This window comes from Vitis vinifera, chromosome 10 (genome assembly GCF_030704535.1).
Source record: "Vitis vinifera cultivar Pinot Noir 40024 chromosome 10, ASM3070453v1".
Classification (NCBI taxonomy): Eukaryota; Viridiplantae; Streptophyta; class Magnoliopsida; order Vitales; family Vitaceae; genus Vitis; species Vitis vinifera.
The window spans coordinates 25772789-25800703 of NC_081814.1; the positions used below are offsets into that span (position 1 = coordinate 25772789).

At 34.4% G+C, this 27915-nt stretch overlaps 1 protein-coding gene across 6 annotated transcripts; it reads right to left on the reverse strand.

Annotated features, from left to right (window-relative positions):
* Positions 1–554: 554 nt before the first annotated feature.
* Positions 555–27719, reverse strand: LOC100254832 (myosin-1). 6 transcript variants are annotated; one of them, XM_010657729.3, is made up of 25 exons: positions 27344–27719; positions 27069–27134; positions 26150–26758; positions 23195–23296; positions 22961–23104; positions 22704–22854; positions 22600–22627; positions 21133–21298; positions 20888–20951; positions 20740–20753; positions 20570–20654; positions 18681–18784; positions 18421–18559; positions 16060–16178; positions 13473–13625; positions 13278–13367; positions 7969–8046; positions 6884–7042; positions 6246–6452; positions 4321–4526; positions 4063–4198; positions 3305–3434; positions 3053–3199; positions 2643–2710; positions 555–1488 (listed from the first exon to the last, which is right to left on the reverse strand). In XM_010657729.3, exons 3-25 carry the CDS (start codon positions 26591–26593, stop codon positions 829–831), a joined length of 3594 nt encoding a protein of 1197 aa, XP_010656031.1. In that variant the 5' UTR covers positions 26594–26758; positions 27069–27134; positions 27344–27719; the 3' UTR covers positions 555–828. The 6 variants fall into 6 exon arrangements, with proteins under 6 accessions (XP_010656031.1, XP_010656030.1, XP_002273898.1 ...); XM_010657728.3 differs by having other exon boundaries at positions 26150–26958; XM_002273862.5 differs by having other exon boundaries at positions 27069–27719.
* Between the last annotated feature and the right edge of the window lie 196 nt (positions 27720–27915).

The window sequence follows — 27915 nt, forward strand, 5'->3', positions numbered from 1 at the left end:
TAAATACTAAATCGCAAAATCGATGAGAACAAAGTTGGATTTAAGACTTTAACCAATGACAGCTATTTGTGTTCTCATCTTTCACATAAAACAAAGAGAAAAATGGAGAATACAAAGGATGTTAAAAAGGCAAACAAGATGGAAGAACTTTACTCAGATAGAACTTTATGACTTTTGAAATTGGTGAAGCCCTTATTTTCCTTTTCCCAATAATCTCTTTATGGGGATTGACTTCATTTAAAAAAAATAAAAAAAATAAAAAGCAAAAAGGAAAAATTAATGAAAATGGATTAGGTATGAGAAAGATGTGACATTTTTTAAGGAAATAAAAGAAAGTAAAAGTTGTCTCAAATGGTCATGAGGGTCATTTTTGTCATTTTAATCCTTTTAACCAAACATCCCCATAACATTTGTATAACCAAGCATAAATATTCTGACTTCCTCCAAACATTGGCAGAAGAGTATGTATGAAATATATGTAGCTTCTCTTTTGGTATTAATACCCCTAGAGTAAGGCATTCCGGTTCCACAGAATTGGATCCATGCCTTTGAAGTGACATCCAAAACAACAATTTTCCTAGCTATTCACCAACCATATCTCAACTTTCCGAGTGACTTGAAAAGGCATAATTTACAGCTTCCACTTTCAATAAACAAAAGAAAAAAATGATATACATAATGGAATTACTGGGCTTTGCATTTCACCATATCGCTTGTAATGACAAAACTCTCTCTCACAATACCTCTATACCACCACAAATAACTAACAACCTCCTTACCACAAACAATAAGACAATTTGTAATAATCCAATTGCCTAAAATGTAGTTTTAATTGAACCTGGAGCTGTTCCTCCTCACCCACCATTTCTTTCTCGCTTTATCACCACTCCCTTCTTCGTTTCCCAGCTTCTGCAATATCACCTTTGTTTCCCGGAGCCTTGACCCGTAATCCTTCTTCCAAGCTTCAAACATCTGCTTCAACCGTCTGAGTTCCCGGTCTGGGTTGAGGCTTGCCTCAGTTTGACCGGATTTTACTTCCACCAGGAACTTGGCATCGTCCCCAAACACTTGACTCCGCTGCTCGAATTCTTCAGCCATCCGGCTTATGACCGTCAGGCCTGCACTCATTGGTCTCATCCCATTGCTCTCCTGGCCCCTGAAGTTGCTGCCTGTGTCCCAGCTGGAGTCCCTGTCATCGGTTAGATTGACCGACGCATCAGAGTTTCTCCTGGAATCATCCATGGCTAGGCTCTTCTTTGCAATGGAGAGGCTGGATTGTAGAGACCTCATTTGTTTCTGCCACACTTCTTCCATGGACTTCATTTTCAGCTCATATTCGGACCAGCGATTCTCATACTGTTGCAGGCGTTGGTGGAGGATGTCGTTCTCCTCTTCTTTCTCTCTCAGAGCAGCCTCAGCTTTCAGAACTCGGCGCTGTAGTTCAGCAAGGAATGATGACTTTACCAGCACTTCATCTGACTCTTTATCCTGTTGGAAAATTCGCAGTTGTTTGGCATGTCAGATGCTAAGAACATCCACACGGAAACTTTGAAATTCAGGACTAGGGAAGACCCCCCTCTCAAACAAATAAATATCACCATAATATAAAATGTTACTAGATATCTTATATTTAATCAAACAGGCCAGTTTTGGTCTGGTTGAGCATGAAGACAACTTCAAAACAAGCATGATGTTAAATACACCCATCTTTTCTTCCTCCACACGCCCACCTCTTTTTAATTTTTTTTATTGAGACAGGTGTAGAGAGAGAAAAGTTCGGTGCATTTAACAATACCCTAAAACTATTGGGGGATGTCTCATGGTTAAATGGCACAAGTGTCCTGTTTTCTCTCATCTTAGACAAGCCTGAACAAACAAAAAATGTAGAACAATTCCAATAATTCTAATTAATGAAAACTCTGATAATTCTTTTTTTTATAACCGTGGATGTCCGGGCCAGCTTACGCGCACCTCGACTAATCCCACGGGGCCCTGAAGTTAACGATCGGGTAAACTTCCAGTGACCCTGAGGGGACTCGAACTGGTGACCATTGGGGAGCAAACCCAAGGTCTGACCAACTGAGCTACCCCTCAGGGTTTATGAAAACTCTGATAATTCTAATGACATTCAAACTTTGGCACAAAATAAAACTCCAGTTTTTTTCTTCGTTTTTCTTTGCTATAATCTATGAACTATGTGCCATATGAACTTTTAAGTCACATGGAAAATCTCTAAATAAGCATAAATTTGAACTGGGAAAGATTTTTGTTTAAAATGGCTGCCCTAATTAATTGTTTTGACTTTGTCGATTATTTTTTAATTTCCAGATCATATGGTGATTTTGTAACTAGTTGTCTCTTTTATATAGTTAACCCTAAAAACTAGTTACTACAAATTAGGGTAATTTAGTCAATTATCCTACAACAAGTGTACAGCTTACCTATTTATGTATTACAAAAGTTAGTCAACCATCCTAGAACAAATGTACAGCTTACATATTTATATACCATATTTTCATTCATGGCATACAATTTTATGTACTATTTTCTCCTCCAATATATATCATTCCATGAAAAACGTAAGCACATAGAATGGTTGAGGGAAACAATAATTTATATTAGATGTAACAATCAGATAGTACCTTTCTGCCGCCAACAGTGAGTAACCCAAGATCTCCTGAGCACCTTCGGACTAACCAGCCACGAATAACTGCAAAATGCAAGACAATGTCATTTACAATATACCATAAATAGCCAAATATCATGATCTCAGAGCAGGCAAAGTACCTTAGCCTTACTCACACTCTTTGGATTTGGAAAGCAGAGCAAATAGTCCCAAACCTTACGCACTCATTATTTTTTAGATATTTTAAAAAGTAAATTTCTACATATTGTATTGAAGATTTTATTTAGGCATATTGGAAGCTAGGCTCTGGTTGATACCAAGGCCAGATTTCTTGTATGAACTCATATCACAAACATGAAAATGAGCAGAGAACTTCTATGCTTTACACGAATTAGTCCATCTACACGAACAATATAAATTTTTCACCTGATTGTATCACTATGGATGCATCATAAATGCTCATGAATTTTTTCCGGCCGATCCTGCTTCTAATCTGCTTTTGTATAACCACAGCAGCTCTGTGTCTCTGCAGTAAGATTGCAAATTCCTTTCTGGTTTTTTCACCACGAACAACTGCAAAATATAGAATTCATTATCTCAAGCTTTTTAAGAAAGAACTAGATTTCCTCATAAAAATATTGAGAAAAGTTGTTAAGTACAAGACAAAAAAGACAATACATGACTGAAGAGTCGCAATTCCTCCCCTAAGATCCCTGAGATGACAACGAGCTTGGTGACCTCTGAAGCAACTTTGAACACGTAAAATGCCATGGAGAGTGTGGTTTCTTGTATCCTCAAGGACACCAATCTGTATAATGACATGGAATAGGACTCGTGAATATCTGATTTATGTTATTCATTTTGATTGCTGCTAACAACCATGATCATGAACCAAGCTGGAAGAAACTAAAAATGAAATGTGAATATAAGACATTGAATCACCCAACAGATCCAATATATTGGATTTGGAAAGAAAAAACTCCTGATAGACTGATAATCCAAGCAGAAGTTTCATTTTGTAAGTACATTTCAACCCATAAGAACATGATGACTAATACGAAGTATTACTATGGGAATTCCTCTTTTTTTTTTTCTTGTCCTTGAAGCTCTAATAAAAGAGCTAAAGAAAGTAAAAAAAAGAAGGGAAACTCAAATTCTTAATTTTTTATATGAAAGATGACAGAAGAATAAATTTAAAGTGTGAGAAAAATTTAACGAGTATAAACTAACTTTTTATTTTCTCCTTCATTTTTTCTTTCCTTTTTCCTCTCTATTTGTTTCAAGAATAAACTAACTTTTTAGTTTCAAGATCCAAAAAAGAAGTCTCAAAGGACTTAGAGCATTTATTAACAAAGTGACATTGTTTTCCAGCCACAACTCATTAGGGTCAATCACCCTACTGAATGCGAGTTCAGATGATAATCACTTCATCTCACCTGTCCCGTTCGGAAAAACAATTTTGTGTAGCCAACTTGATACATCTCAGGCAGAATATTGAACTGATGAAGGATTGCAACTGAAACACTAAGTGGATCTTGAGATGCAACACCCTCCAGTAGAAGAAAACCATACCTGGTCAATTAACAACCAAACAAGGGAAAATAAAATAAAATAAAAACAGATTCTTAAGAAAAGAATACAAAATTTATAAGTGCAATACAACTAGATAATAAAACCTTGTCATCTATGTGTACCTTCTAGCAAACTTCTGATGAGACATCCGAGTTGGAAAGCCCGACCTCGATATTCTAACTACTTCTAGGACTCCACAACATCTTAGTTGCTGCAGTACAAGTCCTTGGTCATAGTTTCCAGGAGACTGAAAATTGTTGGGCTTAATGCAACGAATGAAATGTGGTGTTGTGGTCTCAAGACGCTGCATCAGTTGGAACAGTTGACCCTAAAAACCAACACAAGAAATGAGTAAGCAACATATCAAGGCACAGAAACCAACTCAATTACTGAGATATTTTTTGATAGTATAACTCTAATTTACAAACTACATGTTCTAGATTTTCCTCATTGCTTATCAAATACTTTGTCATGCTATTGCAGTCATTAGCATCAAATCCATAGTATTAAATATCTAATGATATGTAGATGTCTCCATCCATATCCCCTATGTCTGTATTATCAATAAATAGTTCCAGATTTATAACTATAAAAGATTTTGAAATATCTTTCAATATCAAAACTTGTCTGTAAGTCCAGATTTGTTTATAACCATTGACATATCTTAAACATTGATATTTTATTCCTAGCAAGAGATTGACCCCAGGCAATTTGGAAAAACAACAGTATCTCTGGCATGCACAAGTAACACATACATCTGCCAAGAACTTCTAACCAGTTGTGGGTTTCAAGGCTTTGATATATTGGCATTCCCCAACCGTATCCATACAGAGTAAAGTTAAATTTATCATATTCCAGAACTAGAAAAAGAAAATGTCAGTGATTTAGACAATCTGGATCAGAATCATCATATCTACTTCTACAAAATCTAGAAATAACAACCCTTTTCCTTTTTCTCTTTCAATGTATTTGGTTCTCTTGTGTATCAAAACATGCCTTTCTTTATATCCATTTTCCTCAGGTAAGGCAAATAGAACTATCATTTATTTTGGTTAAAAGATTTGATCATCAAACAAGCCAATATGATGCATCAAATTCATAATTCTTTATATCAAAGACAAATCTAAGAATTTAACTCTTTGATATATATACTCACCCTACAATAGAAGACATGAATGTTAAATGGGAAATGTTCACTTTTTATTACAAGAAAATATACTGTCCTATTGACTGTGCACAGGTGTAGCATCAAGACACTCATGGATAAAATTTCTCAAAATAAAAATAAAGAGAAATAAATGATTACAAGCACAAAAAGACACACATACATACCACTTGTATTCTTGATCAAGAATCAACAACTAATACACAAGTGTCAAAAAAATTATTTAAATTCATAAAAATAAATGACCCATGAAGATTTGTATTGGATTTCCATTTTGCTTTCTTGTTTTCTGTTTCTACTATAAATGGCGAAAAATTTAGAAGAATGAAGTTACTACAAAATCTTAAACACTGAGATGACCTTCAAGCAGAAAAGAAAATCTCAAAATACAGGTGGTTCCAGCACACACCACAAAATTGTGGAATATGATTCCAACTGCAAATTTCTGAAGTTATTGCACCTGCTTAGCCAAATCGTCCAAAGCCTATTTGCCCTACAAAGGTTCTTATCTCATTTGGTTTTGTAATAAACAACGTTTACATTTAAAAAAAGAAAAAAAACAAAAAAAAAAACAAAACAAAAACTAGGATTTCTTTAGATTGAATGTGTTAAATCTATGGAGCAACAACATTGCCAAGAGATGATTATGTCAATTTATTAAAATGAAAGCTGGGAACCCAACTTTTTAATTGTTAGTAATTTTAATTTTAAAATGAAAACCCTGTAGGGCCATAAGGGAAACATCAAAACCATATAAATTGGCAGAAAGACCCTGTATGGCAAATATTGTGCTCACCTATAAAGTTTGGGTACAAAGAAAAGGAACATGTAACCATTAAGGATCTCAAGATGTATGTTGGTGAAACTGAGATGCGAATGTACCTTAAATTTTGTTGCAACACTTAGCTTCTGGGAATCCGCTCCACCTGACTTATATAAAGGGCCAACAACAGGCTTCTCAGATTGAGTAAGCATATTGGATGCAAAGATTTGGGGCAGATGGCATGTGCAAGAAGATAGAAGTTGAATGGAATCCAAGTGTAACAAATCTCTGTTCTTCTCTAGAAACCCAGTGGTATCATACATGACCTGAATGGAGAAAGTGGAACAATCAAAATGTAAGGCAGCCAACCAGATACAAATTTTTTTACAAAAAAATAAAAATAAAAACACGTTATTTTCCCCTTTTTAGTGGAGAAGAAAAGCTAGTAGTATTGGCTGATTGAAACTCAAGACTATTTAGTAAATAGCATGATGGCACCAATTGGCACAGGAATGGATCCAATATTTTTTTTTTGATAGGTAGGAATCAATCTAATATTAGACAACAGCATAATATAAAAGTTCCTCTAAATCAGTAGGCAGTGCCTGTTCAGCCCCATCATATGTTTTATACTGGCATGTACAGATGTCCCCATTAGCATATGAAAAACAAGATCTTACTACCTACCTGACAAACACTTTGGATGCAGCATAAGAGGGGAGAATGATGTAAAAATTATTAAAACTAGAGTAAATACCTCTCCTGCATAATGACAGACACTAAAAGCTTTTCCTCGTTCTCCTCTGAAACAAGAATTAGAATTCAGATGCTGCTTAAGCTTGTTTGCAAAGGTCAAGTCTGTGCCATTAGGGAAGGTGGACTCCTCGTCTAACAGAGACAATAGACCTAATGGTTTCTGCATAAAAGAGAAGGTTAAAGGAAGTACATTACATATATTCCATGCGTCAAAAGGAAATGCCATTAGTTTTACGGTTAAAAGAAAGAATTAAAATTGTTTTTTGATTTCAACATCAAGATCAATGAGGCAGCTTTTTTATATCATTCTCTCACTTTCCACCAGAACCATGTCATATACCATAAGAAGAAGGAAAAGAATGGATACGGATACTTCAAAAACTAGCAAGGTAAAAAGTTGAATTCAAGAAAACTTGATCTCAACTCAGATACAGAAAAAGCTGGGCGAGCCATGCTTATGCCCAGTTCATAGAACAGTCACAGTCCAAACACCTTGACTTGAAATTGTTCATAAATCTGGATGTCAACTGTCCAAAGAACCATTTTAAGGAAAAATTGAGCCTAAATTGAACAAGAAAAAGGCTCAGGCAGCCATGCTAAAGTTCAGTTCAGAGAATAATTACAAACCAAAGACCTTGACTTGAAACAGCAGAACAAGATCACTCCTCAGAAGAGAAAAAGAACTTAGTAAAAGCTTTATTGCGCAAAACCATTAGGCTGTATCTAGCTGAAAGATTTGTAGGAGGGGTTTGGGGAAGAAAGGGATTTCAGAGTTCCTTTTTTTAAAATCACATTGTGTTTCTGACCTTGGAGGAATTTTAAAAGGGCAGGAGGGGGGGGGGACTTGAAATACTTAGATTTGAGAATTTCAAAATAATGTGGGCAATGTTATACCTAAGTCCCCATAACTGCATGTTTAAGAGATGGAGATAACATAATTATCTCCACCGCCAACATTGTCACCAATGCACGATCAAAATAATGCAGCCTCTAGGTTTGTTTAGCTGCAATAGTTCTAATCAGTAAGATAATACAGAAGCAATATGATGTAGTGTGCATAAATGGACACATCAATGACCTTTGTACCTTCTCAAAAAGATTTAGACAGTCTTGATTGTCCTCAAAATCAACTCTATTCCAGTCAATTCCATCTTGGATATATTCCTGAAAAAGAAATTTTGATATCAATATATTAAAACAAGGGTTGTCATATCTAGCAAAAGATAGTTCTTCACTAGATAGGAATAAGGAGATTAAAATGCACCAATCTAACCCAAGTTGGCACAGAAATGAAGAAGTTGACAAATGCCTAATACCATGATCAGATCAGAATTTACAAATGGAAAAACCAATATCAAAGACAGGATCCTATCATGACAAAAGCAACCAATTCTTCTTTTTTTTTTCCCTATATAATTGCATCCTTTTACTGCAATATGTAATGCATTATCTTGTGGCAAATGATTCTGAATTTTGCAAAAGCACTGTAAGGTGTACTCACAGTAGTTAGAAATACACAAATTTTCATAGAGATGGCCAAGTTCGATCCAGATCCACTAGCCTTCCCAAAATAAGTTCATTTTGACAGCAATTTTGCAAATGGCTTAAATTAGGAGTAACCAAATCGAACATGATTGTGAATAGGTGCAATTTAGATCTTTGCAAAAGAGCTGTCACTCATAATTGTAGAAATACAGAAATTTTGCATAGAACACTAAAATCGAACTGAATCCACCAGAAATGAATAGATCGGGTTAAAATGTCTTATATGACAGGTTATTGAGGTTTCCCAAATCCTTTTCCTTTTATGTATTAGTCTTCTTTCAAACTTTTAGTCTAGATGACTTAAAAACTAAAGAACCAACTTAATGAGTTTGGTTAAGGTGAACTTTTTCCTTTTTGTGAATTAGACAGCTTTCAAAACTTCATCTTGTAGATTCAAGAAGGAAAACAGAAAGAGGAAAAAACATGAGGAAAGACAATGTTTCACAATATCTCTAGTTTTCTTGAGTTGGTTTAGACTGTTCACTGTGGCTTAGATTTAGCATTAGAGTTAAAAGTTCTTATTGTTTTTCTTTGTAAAGAATTATAAACTAGCTAATTCCTCACTTCTATATCAACATTACAAACTTGATATCGCTGATGCTACATAAACAGAAATTGAACTTTTAAATAGCATTCAAATTAGCTTTTTTTTTCAAAATAAAATAAAGTAAAATATTAGTACATTTGCATTAAGATGGAATACCACAGGGTTCAAAGAGGTATATTTGAATTTTAGGTATTTTCTTCATTCATAGTTCTATCTACATTTTCTGTTTATAGCCAACCTCTGTGAGAGCTAAGAACAGAACTGAAAACCTGTATCCAAATATAGAAAATGATACCCGGACACTCCAATTTCACCCAACATACCCATGTCAACACAAAACAACAATAGTGTGGGAGAGGGATACTTGTAGATACTCCTATTTTGCTCCAGATTTGATTATTTTGAGTTTTTTTTTTTTTTTAAAATATGGATTAAAAAATGTGCTCTTTTAGTCAAGTACCATTAAGATCAGGGATATGTTATTTCTTGATTTTGACTAACTTCTCATTGATTCTTTCCTTTTATTATGTCATACCTAAGCACCATTCAAGATCCCTTTTTTTAGTCAAGCTCCCATATGCTAAAATTTGAAAGATGAAAGATGAAACACCTAGACACGCTCCTGTACCTGAACCTATGTAACATAGAGTAAAGAGAAGTCATAAGGGCACTTGCTTATTTTGTTATTTAGGTTCTTTGTGGACTAATACTTCATGGTCTTTAACAATAAGAATTTGAATAGCATAGGGGAGAAAACCTAACATCTGGAGGATAAGTGCTGGTTTTCTTTCCTAATATTTACATAAGTGGAGGGTAGCACCAAACAAGGATTAAAATGTCACGAATCGGTGATATATCACCAAAATATCGTGTATTGGATAATCTCCTCCGAAATCTCGAGCGTCCAATATTTCCTTAGTTTCACCTTTTTCGCCGATTTTTTGGCCATATATCAATATTTTTTTTTTATAACCGTAGATGTCTGGGCCAGCTAACGTGCACCTCGACTAATCCCACAAGGCCCTAAAGTTAACGACCGGGTAAACCTCCAATGGCCATATATCAATATTTTGTCGATTATCACCGATTTATCAGCAATTTTTATGCCACATCATCAATTTATTTTGAATTTTGACTTTCAAAATCTAGAATTGGGCTCTCAAAATGGAGCCCAAACATGCTATAGTAACTCCCCTTGCTTTGGGCCTAGCCCAAAGTGCTCACTGTGGCTCAATAGCTTGTAAGAGCTCTTTGACTTCAGTACCGGTGTTATATGTTGCTTCCTAGCCGATGTGGGACTGCATTAAAGGATGAAATGAAAAATAACTTGCATTTGTAGAGGGATGGGATTGAACCCATGAACTTAGGTATAAGAGTTAACAACTATGCCACTAAGCCAGCTTTGTTCTTAGTAATAATGTGTACATCTATTTCTATATATTTAAATTATAAATGAACATTATATATAAGACTCATAAATGTAAATATCCTATAATTATATATATATACATATTAAAATTCTATATACATAAATTAATATATATATATATTTATATATTATAAATTAATTTAAATTAATTAATTTTAATTATCATGTATTTTATATAATAATTACATAAAAAATAAATATAAATTTATAAATAAAATTATCAACATTTTAAGATTCAAAAATACTTATACATGTATCATTATTTCTTTTATTTTATTGAACACATTCAAATTAGATAAATCTCTACAAAATGTACTTTTAAATTCTATATATTATTATTGGATATCACAAACTATTTCATACATGTATTAATTTTTTTAACAAAGCAATCTCAAAATGTCCATTATTACTTACATTATTTTTTAGAATTTCTCTCTATATTTTCATGAGTTTTGATTAATTTTTGTCTAACCAATATTTTATGTAGAATATCCACTGATATTTCCCTATATAGTCATAAAATTGAGTTACTGACATATCTATAAAAACCGATATTTTCATCCTTGGCACCTACTGAAGGAAGGATAACAAAGGATAAAATGAAGGGGGATTGTTTAACATGGTTCAACCATGTCCGATGAAATTGATTCAGCAATAAAGGATTATCTCATTGAAGTTGAAGGCACGACAAGGACAAGAGAAAACAAAAGTTTAGGCCATGTTTGATAACTGTCTTTTAAAACAGTTTTTTGTTCTCCAAAGCAAAAAAAAAAAAAAAAACAGAAAAACACGTGGCAACCAAAAAACAATTTTCTGTTCTTTAAAAAAAAAAGGTGTTTTCAGATAACATCTTTTGGTTGTTTTCACTTGTTTTATGAAGGCTATTTTAAAATATAATTATGAAAACATGGAGAATAATTAAAATTTTTAAACATAAACATATTTAAAAACATAAAAAATAGGTTAAGAACATTTTAAGTTCCCAAACAGACTTTTGTTCTACAAAACATCAAAGAACAACTTTCAAAAATTGTTATTGAAACTTATTTTCAAAAACACTTCTCAAACAAAGCCTTAGCTTTATATGGCTTTAGGGAGGTTTTTGAGTTTGTGCTCTACAAGAAGATCATCACATTGACTACATGTTGCATTCAAATTACCTAGCATGGCCATGGATCAGGAACAAGCTTGGCATGGGGGTGTCATTCATAAGAAAGGAATTTCGATTGTAATGTCGGTGCACCAAGCTTGAGTCACTAGGGGCATTCTAGTTCACAATTATTTTACAAGAACAAACTGGATCAAAAGAGTAGAAAAACATGATGGTCTTTATTCAATGGAGGATATAGCTATAGGTAGAGCTGTATGGCAAGAAAGGAATCATGTGGCTAACTCCAAGTAGCTCAGATATAAGGCTTCATTATTGATAAATAAATACAGGATGTTTCTTGTGAGAGAACTTGTCATAGTTTGACAAAACATTACACGTTCAAGAGCAGACATTATGGCACACAAGCAAACAAGCCAGAACTAGATTCATACTACCAAGAACCTAAAGTTAACCAAATTGACATTTACATCTGGAACTTTACTACTTAGAAAGCAAATTGATCCAAAATCTTGTGCTCTTCAATATGCCTTATGATACCTGTAGTTTTCTGGTAATCATCACTATTGATAGACAATATTAAACACTCCCCACAACCATTGTTGTCTTCAGGTTGCTCTTTATGACAACATGTCATACTTGTTTTCTCATAACCAGCACTATTGATAGACAATATTAAACATTCCCCACAACTTCTGTTGTCGTCAGGTTATCATCCAACTGGAGGTTGTTCTTGGAAAGCTAATGGATTAAATATCTTGAGCTCTCCATAAGAGCATGTAATACTTTAGCAAATTTTTATAGATTGCCATTAGGCAATGTCTTCAGCATTCCAATGGCAATCCTAACTGGAGGACAGGTTATTCATCAATTCTGAAATTTCGAGACCGACAAGTTCTCTTTAATAATTAATAATTAGTTCTTAACTCCTCTTACCCAAACATCAGACTTACTCATCATTAGTTATCCTTATTTGTATTTCAGCTGATATAGAAGACGATTCACTCCTATGCAAGGATTGCATAGATGAAGTGAGATGGGCATTAGGATGTAAAAGATTTGATTATTCACACATATTTTAGTCTTAAGAGTGTTTTGAAGCAGGATGGATGAAATTTCTTCAAGAACAGATGCAAGTTGTATACTTACTAAAAATTTCCTGATTGTTTTTGCTTATAGCTGTGCAGCAGTGATGTTAGAATTTTCTTGCTTACCATATCTTATGTTTAATACTTGTCATGGCTCCAACAGTGTCAGCTTTAGGGCTGGTATAAGGTCATTACTTTATGGTAAATGCTATAAAATCTTTTCCCTAATAATTCTTTGGCAACCATCAATAAGTTGCTTTGTTTACATTTTTTAGTGGGTTCAGGCTCATTAAGTGGTTTAATAGAAACACCAAGGTTTCTCATGGAGATACATCAGCCATTTGGTCCTACAACAGGAATTTTAACTATAGAGCTTATGCTATTCTTGTTTACTCTATAGGACCATCCCAAAAGGTTATTTGAATAGAAACCTGATTAATCATAAATAACTGGGTTAAGAGGTTCATTTGGGTTGGTCTGGAATACATGGGTTGGGTTCTTTGTGTACCCTTGGTTCTCAGCCAAGCCAAATTACCTTCTACCCATGCATAAAATTTAAATAACTTATCAACTTTCTATTCAGAACTGAAGTAATCGGATCATCTAGAATCTGTTATATGTGAGTTTATATCACTATATTTGTTTATATTGATAAGAGAAGGAATATTGGACAGTTACCTCTTGCTCTAACTTGAATAAATGACGGTTAAAGTGCTGCTGCAACCTCTCATTTGCATAATTTATGCAGAACTGCTCAAAGCTATTTCTCTGGAAAAACAGAATATGTAACATGAATATTTATAAATTTAGGGGGACAATGGGGAATGGGGGGAATGAAAAATTATTTACAGCAGAAACTAAATAATATCATACATCGAATGATTCAAATCCATAGATATCAAGAATGCTAATGGATCTGCCAGTACGCCGTTTTCCTACAGCAAGTGACTTGTTGATTTGTTCGACCAGCCAGTCAAATAAACAAGCATAAATTGATTTCGCCAAAGCATCTCTTGTGTCAATGGCCTGGAAGACGAAAACAAGATTTGATAATAATCATAGGGGAAAATGTCTTACAAATATCCGTGGAATTTTATCCAAGTTACTCCAAATTCAAAAATTAGACACACGGAAAGAAAACTTAAAATTTTTATGAACTAAAATTAACTGCAGCGCAAGATTGGCAGGATTAGGATCCAAAGAAGAATTTTAGAATCCTTCTCTCTCTCTCTCTCTCTCTCTCTCTGTGGATAAGCAAATTAAAATATTATATAAAGAAGCACCTAACATAAATGGAGGCATAACCCAAATATGCAAAAATATAAAAATCCCACCATGAGGCACCAAAAAGAGAAGAATAAATACAAAAAGCCAACACAGCTTACTCACCCTCAAACAATCAATGAAAGCTAAATATGATGACTACTGTCACAACCAGCTCAAATGGGAAAGGCCTAAGTCTGTGACACAAAGCTCCTCCTTTCCATTTTCCACTGAATAAAAATGTTTTGAGGAAGCAGCATTTTGTATTCATCTCTTTCCACACATACACCAGAATACATACAAAGAAGCCATCCCCAACATTTTTTATCAAACCTGTAAGCAAATCCTATTTCTGATGTAGATAGAACCCAACTCCTGAAAAGCATAAGCCTCAGTTCTGGAGCATAAGCCTCATACTCCACTATTGAAATGAGAAATGTGAAGATTAGGAATACATGTTTATTTTTAAACGCTTTTGACGTAAGTTTTTGCCAACATTTAATCTATGTCTATAAGGATTAGGTACATGTATCACATCCAAACATGTGTCTGGATGTCAAATAAGTATACAGCTGAAATGGAAGTCCATACTCCCTTTTCCAAAACCTTCAGGTAATACACATTATCTATGTAAAACATGATCAACATGCATACTTAACTTGTTTTGAATATTCGTGTAAATGACAAACAAATTAAGGAAATACCCTAAGTGCCACAAACAGAGTCATCACTTTTTTTAATAGGCAAAAGTATAATATTATTAACGTCACCTAATCAAACAAGGGTTCAACAAAATACATAGGGAGTATACAAAGGTGCCAAATTGGCAAACAGATGTAGAGATTAACAAAAAACAACTCTCTCACATCAACAATACCTCAACCAATCAACAAAATCTAGAATGGACATAGAGACACCTTTCTAAAGACTTTCTAACCTAAAGCCAAGGAGAGCACATGAAAGAGTTATTGAGAGCTTGATCCAATTGTTCTTTATTGACAAAATCTCTACAATTTCTCTCCTTCCAAATGGTCTAGAATATGCATAAAGAGCTGCTCTTCACACCTTCATGCGCCTCTTCCCCCCAAAAGTCTCATCAACTTAATAACATTTCTCTAACAGTAGCAGGCATCACCCACTCAACTTTAAACAATGAGAATTTTTTTTTTCTTTTTTTTTGATAGATAAATAGGGAAATATATTAGAAAGGGCTGCCAAAAAAGCAGCCCAAGGTATACAAAAAGTATACAGCTACCACCAGCCTCCACCACAGTAAAACCAAGTTCATCACAATGAGAATAATAAGTTCCACAATATTCTCATTTCAGCACAATGAAGAAAGACATGATCAACTGATTCCTCCTCTACTTTACAAATATTGCATCTATCAATCAAAGTTCATCCTTTTCTTTAACGATCTAAAATCAAAATTCTCTCCCAAGCTGCTTCCCATACAAAGAATCCTACTTTTATTGGCACCCATGAATCATGTCTTCATCAATACAACATACCTAAACATGTAATGGATACTACGCATGTCTAAGATTCAGTCCATGCCTTTTCAAATGTTATGTTTTTGTTTGACAAAGGTACTTGCACGTATCCATGTAGCATGGAACCTAATGGACCTTCCTCTTTCTAGGAATTGAACAAAACAACTTGGTACAACTGTCTTTATATTGGGTACAATATTTGACATAAGCCTAAGTGATGCAAGTTAAGAGACATGAAAGCATACGCTCAGAGGTTAACCCTCAAATGGTGATCTTAACAGCTGAAGAGTTTTACCTTAAAGACAGACTCAAGGGTCAGGGCTACCAAATAATACAAGCTCTCAAGCTCCATTCAGTATTGGCTTACTAAATAATTTGAGAATCATGCTCCAATATTATCTCATATCACATAAATAATTTGAAATTGGATCCAACAAATGATGTTCACCTAATACCTTTATGATCAGCCTCATAAGGTTATTGGACAATCAATTTCATGCAATCTTTAAATAAAGAATAAGTTTCTTAAACTAATTATTAAAATAATTCAATCACATAAAATATGGAGTGGAAGGATATCAAAAAGAAGGATGCATAATGTGAAGGCTCAACAGACAGATTTGGTCCCCCATATTTTTTTGTTTTAGAGATTATTTACAATCTAAAATATGGAAACCAGGTTTCTTCATAAAATCAATCTTTACCTGCGATAGAGTTAGCTTTTGAATAATATTATCATTTCCAACTCTCATCTTGCGAGTAGATAAAGCTTGCTTTAGATCCCCAACATCACATCCAATCAACTTAGCAACATTGGTCAGACCTGAAAATTGATAATGTAACTTAAAGGATATCATCCAGAGTTCAAGAAAAGATAAATATAAAAATGAAATTAACAAAATAATAGATTGTTTTATATTTCAAAAGTACACTGTAACATATCATGTGAATGAGTAAAATGCAATTAGATAACATATATTAGCATTATCATCAAAAAGGAAGGATAGAAAAGAAAGCAAAAAGTAAATGGAAAAACAATTGCTCCAGAAGGAAAAATTTTAAGCCCAAAAGTGTCAATTACTCACGACCATGATGAAATCTTATCAGCACTTTTGAGAGCTGCATCCAGAGCTCTCAGTTTTTGTTAAAATCCACAAATTCTTTCATTTCAAACTATCGAAAATTTTTAAAATATTAACTGGAAACAAGATGTATCCCTTTTCAGCATCTTGCTTTAACCCACCAACAGATCAACGTATAAAGGATTGATGATTGGAAAACCCAGCATACAGACAATTGATTGATATATCTTCGATTTTCTGTGCAAAAAAAATGTCAATGAACCAGAAACTAGCTATCTATTGCAAGTTAGCAACCACATTGATTTGGAGTTGAAAATTTTCCCCAGTGAAGACAACCATCACAAAAAGATGCCATTGTTAGAACTTCAGATGTCCAGATGACTTTAACTGCACAGTACATAGTCTCTGTCTGATATGAACTAAATAGAGAATTGACAGGAGAAAGCTCATCAGATGAATTAGCAGCTATTTCTGCCAATCTAGTTGACATGACAGGATTTAGAGAACCACAAATACACCACATTCGATATATTACAACTCAAGACAAGTCTTCAACTAAAGTATTTTATTTCAATGCAATCACATAACAGAGTGGAAAAAACTTCCAGAGGAGTTCAAATGCAGCAAAGGCACAACCAAAGCCTCACCCCATCATTATAGCATGCTAAGTTCTAGATTTTCCCTAAATAAAATATATTCTTCCATAAACTTGATCAGTGGCATGTAGTCATTGCCAAAGATAGTCCCTCTCTAACTCATTACTTATTAATGATCCTTATATAGAATCCAGTTGATCCCCAAAACTTCAACCCATTTTCCTGAAGCAGATGATAGTACACCACCTTTCAAGATTCTCTTCCATAACCCATAGCAAAGGGATGAAACTGCTTATCGGGAACACCATCAGCTTTCCAATACTTCATAGCAGTTACTAATTACCACAAACTTCTATATACTCAGATTTCCTCCCCACATCTTTAGTGTGTATCCTTTCTTTCTCTTTTTTAGTAATGTTTCATCAATAAACAAAAAATATAAGAGACTCCAAATCATTTTTGGTCCATCACCAATTCTCCAAAGTTTAATCAGACAGCAGTTCATTAATAATCAATCAATCAGGTGCAAAGGCATTTTTCCAAGGCTTCCTTATCTTCAGCATTTTCCATTTTGCAAATTGGTAGCAGTCATAAATAATCTCAAACCTTCAGGGATCACATTTCAATTCATAAAGCCCACCATTACTAGTGATGTTTCTGGTTCTGCCATATTATCAGTTACAAAGGCTGAATCAATAGACCTCCATCATCACTCAGAAGACATAAGGTATTAGAACACCATCCTAATTCTGCACCCCATTTGATATAATGTAATAGCAGAAGATAAAAAATTATAAATTAAAATTAAAAAATTATAATAAAAATCACATGCCAGTAACATAAGATGGGTTTTAGCTTTGAGCCAGAGAATGAGTACAATTTAGATCAAAAAATTTAGAAAACAGAATGAAAGAACCAAAAATGATGGCACACATTTAGAAACACTGGAAGCAAAACTGCATCTATTTCTACACCAGATATAGAAGATCAACCAGATCACTCAGACAAACATTATTGAGACAATTGAATCATCTGTCCATAGACTTAAACGCAAAAGTTCAGAGTGATCAATGACCTCAAACTGTTCAATCTATGATTATATTTTGCATAGAAAGTAAGAAATGCTGCCAACTGTTAAACAAACAAACAATCTAACAACTATAAGAAGTACCATGCATCTTTGACACACTTGTGAAGTTGGCTTTTTTCAGTTATATCAGATTGTTATCTTAGTTATTATACTGGAAGTGGTCCTTTTAGTTACTACTTTCAAACCAGCATGAATGGCTTGCAAACACAAAAGGGCAAATAATGAACATTAACACCTAAAAATGGGATAACTTCCATCATTATTGGATGATTCAATTAACCTCTAGAAGATTGCTACCTTCATCTGCCACAGCTTCAACATGGTTTTCATTATCAGTCACAGTAAACGAGACATTTCCCATCCACAAAACTGCAGCAAGCATGGCAAATACACTCTCTTGGTCCTCTTTGCTGACATGAACAATATCCAAAGCTTCCTGAAAAAAAATTAAAATCAAGTACATGCACACATCACCACCCTTTATCCATATCATAGAGAAGAAAATAGGTACAAAAATGATTAATATTGGGTTTAGTCATCAAGAAGGGAAAAAATACCACAACAATGCGAAATTGCTCAGCATCATCAACCCCAGTAATTGAGTAGCAATTGCTCTGCTTCAAATACTTATACTCATATGCACTCTTCAAATCCAATTTCTCTGTGTTTCAAAAGATATAAAATTAAAATGAAAATATGGACAAGGAATGTATTATGACAAGCAAAACATAACATGAGAATATAAAAATAAATTCCAATAGGAGATTATCTCAAGACAACTAACATGGCAAAAGTTTATATGACTACTGTGTTTGTATCCAGTACAAATGTGAGATTTCCTTTCTATTGCATATAGGATGGAAAAATTAAATGTCTAGAAATTGATGATACGACATGCTATAGTTATTAAAAAAGATCATCTCAAAACATGCATTCTTTTTTCCAATGAAGGATGGAAGCTCCACATGTACAATGTTGATATGAAGTTTTTCCTGCAGGGGAGTGTCTTTAAGTTCCAAATAATGGGAACTACAGAGATAAAAAATTCCTTGCGCTCTTTGTATGAAAAGAAATTTTGGAGCAAAACAAAATCGAGCCTTCAATATAACTTCTTCTACTTGGATGCAAATAACAAATTTTATATGGATTTAGAGAATGTTGATAGCCACATTTCTGTTGAATTTCTTATCAAGGAGATGCTCTATCAAGTGGGAGGAATTAGAGCGTTGCCTAGATAATGACAGAACTCACATGCTACTACCCAAATAATTGGCACATTACCCACTCTGCCCCAACCACCAGCAGTATCAACTATCAACCCAGCACACCACAACATTAAATAATGAAAGGGATTATACAAACAGAAAGAAAAAAAAACATGAATTTTAGTGCAACATGCAAAACTACAAGATTGGTGTTTTGGCATCAGTCTCCACATACAAAACTTTAGCCAATTGATCATTTATTTCTTGCATTGCCAAATGACTTTTTTTGTGATAGGTATTTTTTTTTTTCTGTTTTCTTTTTTTGATCATATTGGGACTCAAGCTAGGCCTCAATGGGCTTTGCATTACCCAATGATTTTGAGCCTATGGAATAAGCTATTTGGCAATGCCAGGATAGATTGGATTTCACCCAAGAGTATGATAGATTTTGGGCTTCTTTTCTTCAACTTTTGAGGGCACTGCTTTGAATTATTTCAGAATTCAATCAGAATATGGTTTGTAAGTCAAAGAGTTGTAAGATGCTCTCGCTATGGACTCTCCACCTCCATTGGGGTTGATTAACTTAAACTTTAATGGATATGCTCTAGATAACCTAAGCCAATTGAGAATTGGAGATGTGAATAGGGATCACAATGATACAGCGCTGAGAGCTTTCTCTAAATTGGCAGGAATAGCAACGGCAACTAAGACAAAGATCTTAGCTCTTTTGCAAGCCAATGCTTTGGATCTTTCTAATTTTTTGGTGGAGAGAGACATTGTATGGTGATCTCATCGATGGCTGAGTTGGGGAGAGGTCCTTCGAGATATAATATGTGGCTCCTTCAAATCTTGGATTGTTCCTTCTCTTGGTCCCCTCATTCAACAAACAAGATTGTTGATCATTTAACTAAACACGGAGCTAAGTGGATAGTTTATTTAGTAGGATATTTTTAGCCCCTAGAGATTGTATATTGTTGCACATTTTGTATATGTTCTTGTCTTGTACTTAGTATAATTATTTTGTTGCTCTTGTTACCTCAGTATTTTGGAAGGATTTCTCATCCTTCCATTGTATCTAAAATTGATATCAATGACTAATTAGTTTTTTATTAAAAAAAATTAATAATTGAGCATATTATCTTCAACTCCCTTATTCAGTTATTAGATGTTTCTATGACTTTCCATGATATAGAAGAAAAACAACATAAAAATGAATAAAATAAGGAAAAAAAAATGAGAACCTCTAAGAGCTGGTGGAGCTCCAGCACAGAGTTGATAAAATATATGATATGACCTCTCTCCTTCTGCACATTGGACCACTCTAGACTGTTCATAAAAGAGACACAATTAACAACCCATTATGAGAAAATCAAACAGACCAAACAATAGATACAGATAAAGAAAGAATTACCTTTTCAAGTAAAACTGTATAGAATTATGATCCAATTTGACAGGAAAAACAACACAATCAAAAAACTGAAGTCAGCTTTAGTTCTACAAAAAGGAAAATAGTAAATAGGATTTCATAGTGGGACCTCAATAATACAAGGAAACCTTACAGGTTTGAATCTTGGCACCCGATATTTTCCCAGTTTCACTAAAGTGAATCTCAATCAGCTTTCCCTGAAAAATGTTCACTTAGATTACTAATACTACCACTTCCTATCAAAAAAAAATACTACCACTGGGGAAAAGCATAAAACACAAAACTTTAATTCTGAAAAGAATTGCTGGTGCCAATCTTCAACATAGAACTGTTAACATAAGGATAAATCAGGCTATTGAAAAAGAAAATGTAGCTTACAAAGCGACTTGAGTTGTCATTTCTGGATGTTTTTGCATTACCAAAGGCCTCCAAGATAGGATTTGTTTTCAATATCTCATATTCTATTCCGCTACCGCCACCAAGGGCAGCCAAATATTGCATTGCTATCTTTGCCGTCTCAGTTTTCCCTGCTCCACTTTCACCACTGGAAGAACAAAAGAATTGATTTAGATTTATCAAGGATTCAATACAATAGTTTTACTAACCAATTCAGGGTTCTCAACTTGATATAACCCGATTTTAAGACAGAAAATAAATATCTATCTTTATAGTTTTTATCAGAACTTACTGGAGTAACTCCCAATCAACCATATGTCTTCATGCTCTACATGATTTTACGTTATATTTTAAGAATTATATGAAATATGACAAAGGAGATTCTTATATCAGAATAGTAATAAATCAAGCGGAAGTTCAACTAATCTTTAGGGAGAGATGATCATTATTGATAAACAATCTAGAATCCTTCAAGATTGGTTGTTGTTACAAAGAAAAACTTTACAGAATCAGCCACTATCCATAGTAAATGTCAAGTTCAGGTGATATTGCGCCTATATTATGAAGAAAATTATAATGTTAAACATACAGTATCAATTGCATGACATAAAGGCGGTTTACAGCAGATTCCTAAACAATCAATAATTCTTCAATATTGGTCATTGTTACAAAGAAAAATTGTACAGAATCAGCCACTATCCCTAGTAACTGTCAATTTCAGGTGCAATTGTGCCTTTATTGCCAAGAAATTTATAAGGTCAAAAATGCAGTATCAATTGCATGACATAATGGCAGCTTTCAGCAAGCATTCACAAATTGCAACAAAGTAGAGTTTATTTTCAAGAATTTTAACCACTAGTATCCTCATTACCATTGCTCTTGTAGTACAAAGCAACTCCAATGCATTTTAACTCATATGTGAATATAAACATATGATAGTTTTCAACTACTAACTTGCTTAAAACACATAATCACTAGTTAGCACCTCTTGCCAAGATTCTAAATATAAGATACTCATATTGGCAGCAATGATAACAGCCTATAAAAAATTTAACAATTCAAACATATCCAAAAGTATAGCAGATTACTAGGAGAGAGAGAAAAAATCTAAGGGTCTATTTGAAAATGTTTTCTTATCAGCACTCCAGTATCCAACTGTTTAGAAACATGCCTTCTCAATAACTTGATGGGCGACAGGCCTATGAAAAACAAAAGATAACTGGGTGGGCCAAAGACCAAATTAGTGTAAGTATTTGAGAGAACAATATCAGAAAACACCCATTGATTTTAAAGTAAACATTCTCCCCACCAGAAATTGCAAGCTCAAGACAAATAGGAAGATAATTCAAAGGCTGACATTATTTATGGAAATTTTGTGAACAGAATGAAGCAGAACAAGAATGGAGAACAGGAAACAAAATTAGCTCAAGTCAGCAATAATATACTAACCTGATAATAATAGATTGATTTACTTCATCTGGAAGAAAAAAAATAAGCAGAATAAGAGTTTAGAACGCTAGAAACTCAATCTCATTAACAAAAACTTAAACAACCTCGTCTCATTTCACGGATGGCTGTGTCAGTGATGGCATAGACATGTGGGCTCTCAATTGATTTACGCTTATACGCATCAATATAATCATTTCCATACAACGGAACTTCCTTAAAGGGATTGATGGCAACCAGAACTGGTCCTGCTTTGGTCTACAACAAGCATATAAGAGGCACACCACCAATAAAAACATTAGAGAAACTGGCACATTTCAGAAGCAAATTAAAAAATATGTTTAGAAGAAAAATAAACACTTACATAAATCATATCTTGATTGTATCTATGTTGAAGATTGTACAACACCGATGGCTCATTTAAGTAACTAAGTTGCATAAGGTCATCTACACCGTCAAGTATATCGGGGTTTGCAGGTAACAGGCTGTCAGTATTCACCTTTAAAACCTAAAATTGAAAACCAGTGCAAAATAAAAAGGTAAACAACAGATTCATTGACATACAATCAATCATCCAAGTTTGCATTAGTTTACTTACTTTTCCCTCAGGCAGTGAAATAACAGTCTCAGTCCCTGAAGTAGACAATATCTTGCCCAGCTCCCAGTTTCCATTTGGAAGTAGAAACCAAGATTGAAGCTTCTGAAACAATAAACTTTTAACAAGTAGGTAATAAAATCAATAGATAGTGTCTTAGTCATTTCAATTAAAACCATCATCACTTTTCTATAATTTGGAAAAGGCATAAAAGTCATGAGTTAAAAGTATCTAAGCCACTGCTACAATTTACATCTCATATACCAATAACTGCAAGAAAGTGCCATTAGCAGAAGAGAAGTATATGTGTACACTGAACAGTGCAAGTACAAAACTTATCTCTAATGGTGAATTTCCAACTATTAATAAAATTCTGCTTCAAATGAAAAACCATGGGCAGAACTTTCAAACTCATCAAAAGAAAGAACAAGAAAAAATTTAGGGGTATGAAGTCCATCAAAACATGCTGCTACCAGATGGGGTATGTCAAAAGAAATGACTCTGGAAGCAATACCATAACAAAAATCACAGATCATGGAGCTCTAACTTGGTATCAAAAGGATGTTATCCTAAAGGTCAGGAGTACGAATAACAACTCACCATGAAGAAGCTCAAGGCACACTGGCAGACAGGATTGAACTAGGTGAGGTGAAGTAAAATTTGAAGAGCCTAAAAAGACAGAGGTATATAGAAATAAATAAATAAAAATTTAAAAACGCATATTTTTCATGAAATTATCCCTTCCCAAAGCACTTGAATCTTATGTGTTAATGGCAACAATGCATATAATACAAGAACTGATGGCACCTAGGATCAAAGGAAAGAGAAAAGGTAATGCAGCTCCAGTTGTAAAATTCATACATTGTCATTAACAGCAGAATAGGACCGCTATTATTCAATTCTTAGGATATGGCATTTGTGAATGTCATTTTAACATTGTCACAATCATGAGATGTAAGGTAAACCATTCAAATTTTTCAACCAAAATGTCTTAGTTTGTAAAGCTATGTCCTAATGATGTTCAATCTCTAAATATGTATGCAGTTAGAGAAATTCTCACTATATAATGAATGCCACGCTTGCATAGAATGTGACATCCTAGCCATCGTGAAAAAGTTCCTCAAACTTCAAAATTTAAAAGAAATTAACTTGTAAACATTTAATAGATGTTGTCAAATTTTGTTAGGGTAGAGGACTTTTCCACATTCAATGTTTACTTGCCTTCACTCACTAAGATATATACATTCAGTGGAGGATTTTCACTAAACTTTAAACCCAAGGTTTGAGCAAAGATCTACATATGACAATATTCTGATGCCAGTGGAGGCAAGAAGTTAGGGGATCCAATAGAGATATCAAGAAAACTTGATAAGTACCTTATATCGAAAGATCTTATAGAACTCAAGAAAAACATATGCAAACTTCTACACTTGTCAAAAAAAAACATATGCAAACTTCTATAGAATCATTTAATTGTGATGATGACTTCCCATGTCCACAATTCCCATGTTTTAAGGATGTCATCAAGGTTGTTTTCCACTGTGTTATTTTCCTCCATATAATATTCTTGGCAGTGGTATATTTTCATGTTCAAACCTTCCATTCCATGAAAAGAAAATTCACAGAAATAGGCACCAGTTTATTCAAATAAAACAGATATGAAGTTCTCTTAATATATCTATATAATATCTTGAGGTAGATATCTTAAAATCAGTTTATAAGCCTGATCAAGGCAATACTCAATACTAATGGTCCATGTTCAGTGACAATGAGTTGATATAACCTGTATGACATTGAAAGTGGTCACATATCATTGGCAATAAATAGCAAGAGAAAGAACAAATCTTGCTTGGGCAGAAAAGAAGAGATCGTACATCCCCTATATGGCTCCTCTCATGCCTCTTTGCAATATCGAAATTGCAAGGAAAAAGAGAAACATCTACAACCATTAAGCATAACTTTCCAAGGGTTCTGTGGAAAGCATTACAAGCCTATTTTAAAACTGTCATGTCAGATTACACACAGTTACAGGTGACTGACATACTTTAGGCTCTGCCACCTATTGCAGCTCATCTTCTCTCAAGTTATTCCAGACAACAAGCACATGTGTCAAACACCAAGAATATTGTAAGACTGTAAGTACAACACAAACACATTACAAAAAAAACTAATCCCTCCCAAAATCATGTTTAATATCCCTTGAAAGCACACTTGACCACATCAGTTTGCATATGCAATAGCCCCTCTCAGAATTAGTTAACTTGGGGGGAACACATTCTATTATTTGCTAGAGCATCATCAATACAGCTATTACAAACATAAAACCAAATTCTTTCCACACAAAATATTAAAAGTCATAGATCATTTTGTTTGCTATGAATCAAATGGCATTGTTTTCCACACAAACATGCATGCAAAGAATCTAAGAAACTTACACCAAAGTTTATGGGTAGTTTTCCACTTGCTTTGTAAAAATATAAGTATAGACCATTCTTCATACCAAATTAACCACTTCTTGTATTTCTTGCATCAATGGATTGCTCATTAGCAGAAAGCAGATATGGGCTTCCCATAGAATGCCAACAAGAGTTAATGCACAAAAAGCCTACTACTTTGAGTCACATATGCAGCAAGCTGAAAAAATACATTATGTTTTCATATGCTACTTCATTTATTCCCCCCTGTGACAATGCCAAAATGCAATTCTCACAGGCATTACAGCTCAAATAGATAAAAGGAAAGGGAACAAGTGCCCAAATACAAACTTGAATAAGATACAACTGATTGTTTAATATAATACGGTGAACATATGTCATAAACAAATGAAAAAGGCAAGAAAAATGCAGATACTGAACCAGTCAAACAAGAAATATAACGGACTCTTCTATGAAAGTTTAAAGCAATAAGAAGAAATTATTGACATTACAGCAGAGTAAAATTAAACCGGAGACCAAATACCTTCTTTGCAGCATAGGATGTGGTATCGGCCCACCTGAATTCAGATCGAGATGGTGCCACTGAACGCAAATGAGGAGCCACAAAACCCAAGTCTTCATCACCCACCGAAGGTCTTTCATCAATGGCTATGGTTTTCCTATCATAGGGTGTATCATCACTAGCCTGGTCCATCTCTCCAGCACCATCCTCAATTGCCCCAACCACCTCACCACTTAAATCACCGTTTTCAGGAATACTATCACAGATCACATCACTATTTTCTGTATTTACATCATCAGATTGTCCAGAGACACCAGAAGTAGGTGAACCTGTAAACCTAAAACCAACAGGCAGTGATTTGATGGACTGGAGGGAAGGTGGAGACCGTGACTCTGAGGCAAAGCTCTTCGGCATTTTCTCTGAAGAGTTTTGGGATCCTGGCGAACTAGTCTTGGATGATGCCATTTATGATAAAAGATTTAGATCAAAAAGCCTTGCTTTTCTCCTCCAAAAGGTTTGTCAAGCTTTAACAAGGCCCCACAAGGCAGCTTATCAGCTTAGCCTATTGGCGGGGACCATAATTTTCGATGCAGACTCTAGTGCTCTTCAGTCTTCAGTCACTATTAAGTACTTCAACATCAAAAACCGTTGCAATCATCAAACATCTCCTAAAAAATACAACTCCAATCCAAATTGATTCGGACAAAATGCACCAAACACTTCAAAACTTAAGCACTATACTGATCCAAAAACAATGATGTCGAAACGGCAGGAAAATCTTCTGACCCGAAATTACTCAATAAATCACTTTGCCACTATCAGATCTTACCCTTAACATAGAAAAACACAAAACAAACTGAATTTCAACCGATCTATCGCGAAATCCGATCCGTAATACTAAACCTGAAGCAACAATGCTTTAGTAAAAAGAGTCTTTTACCTTTCCGAAACTTGAAATTTTCAGAGAAATTCTTCGAAACTCCGGTCGATCTACACCGGAAAAGCCCTAGAAAACGGAAAATAAGAGAAAATCAACCAGAAAAACGACGTGTAATGTACGAGATTCGGCTTAAACCCTAGACATGACGAAAGGTTTAAGAAGAAGAAAGAAGCTGGCCTGGCGTCACAAAGGCGTCCAGCGTCCGAAGAAATGCCAAAAAAAAACAAACAGAAAATCTCAAGAAGAGAAAATCAAACAGAAAAAATGATGTTTACGGTGTGAGATTCGGATAAAACCCTAGAAATGACGAGAGGCTCACGAAGAAGAAAGAAGCCTCCCAGCCGCCACTACGATGCTTGCTTGGAGTCTGAGAAAATGAGAGAAAACCAAGCGGAAGAGAGAAAAAAACGAAATAGAATATCGGTGGAGTAGGGTCTGAGATGGGGCTAAAACCCTGGGAAGGAGAGATGTTTGTGGAGAGGGATGAAAGTGGGGGTCTGGTGTGGTGTCGCTATGATGTTTGGTGTATGAGAAAATGAGAGAAAATCAAATAGAAAATCCAAGGCGTGTGGAGACGAAGCAGCTTTTGCTTTCCTTTTTCCCTCTCCTTCACAGAATAAAAAAAAGAAGGATATTTTTTCCCCTTCGAATATATTGTGAATTAAATTCTTCGCGGCTGTTATTATCTTTCTTCTTTCTATACCTACCAAATTTTCAAATATTCCTTTTAAACGTTTTAGTATTTCGAATTCAAATGACCATTATACCCCTTTTTTAAAAAACAATTAATACGAGATGATGGTTGCCTTTCACACCATTTTCAAAAATAACTCCAAAATAAATAAAT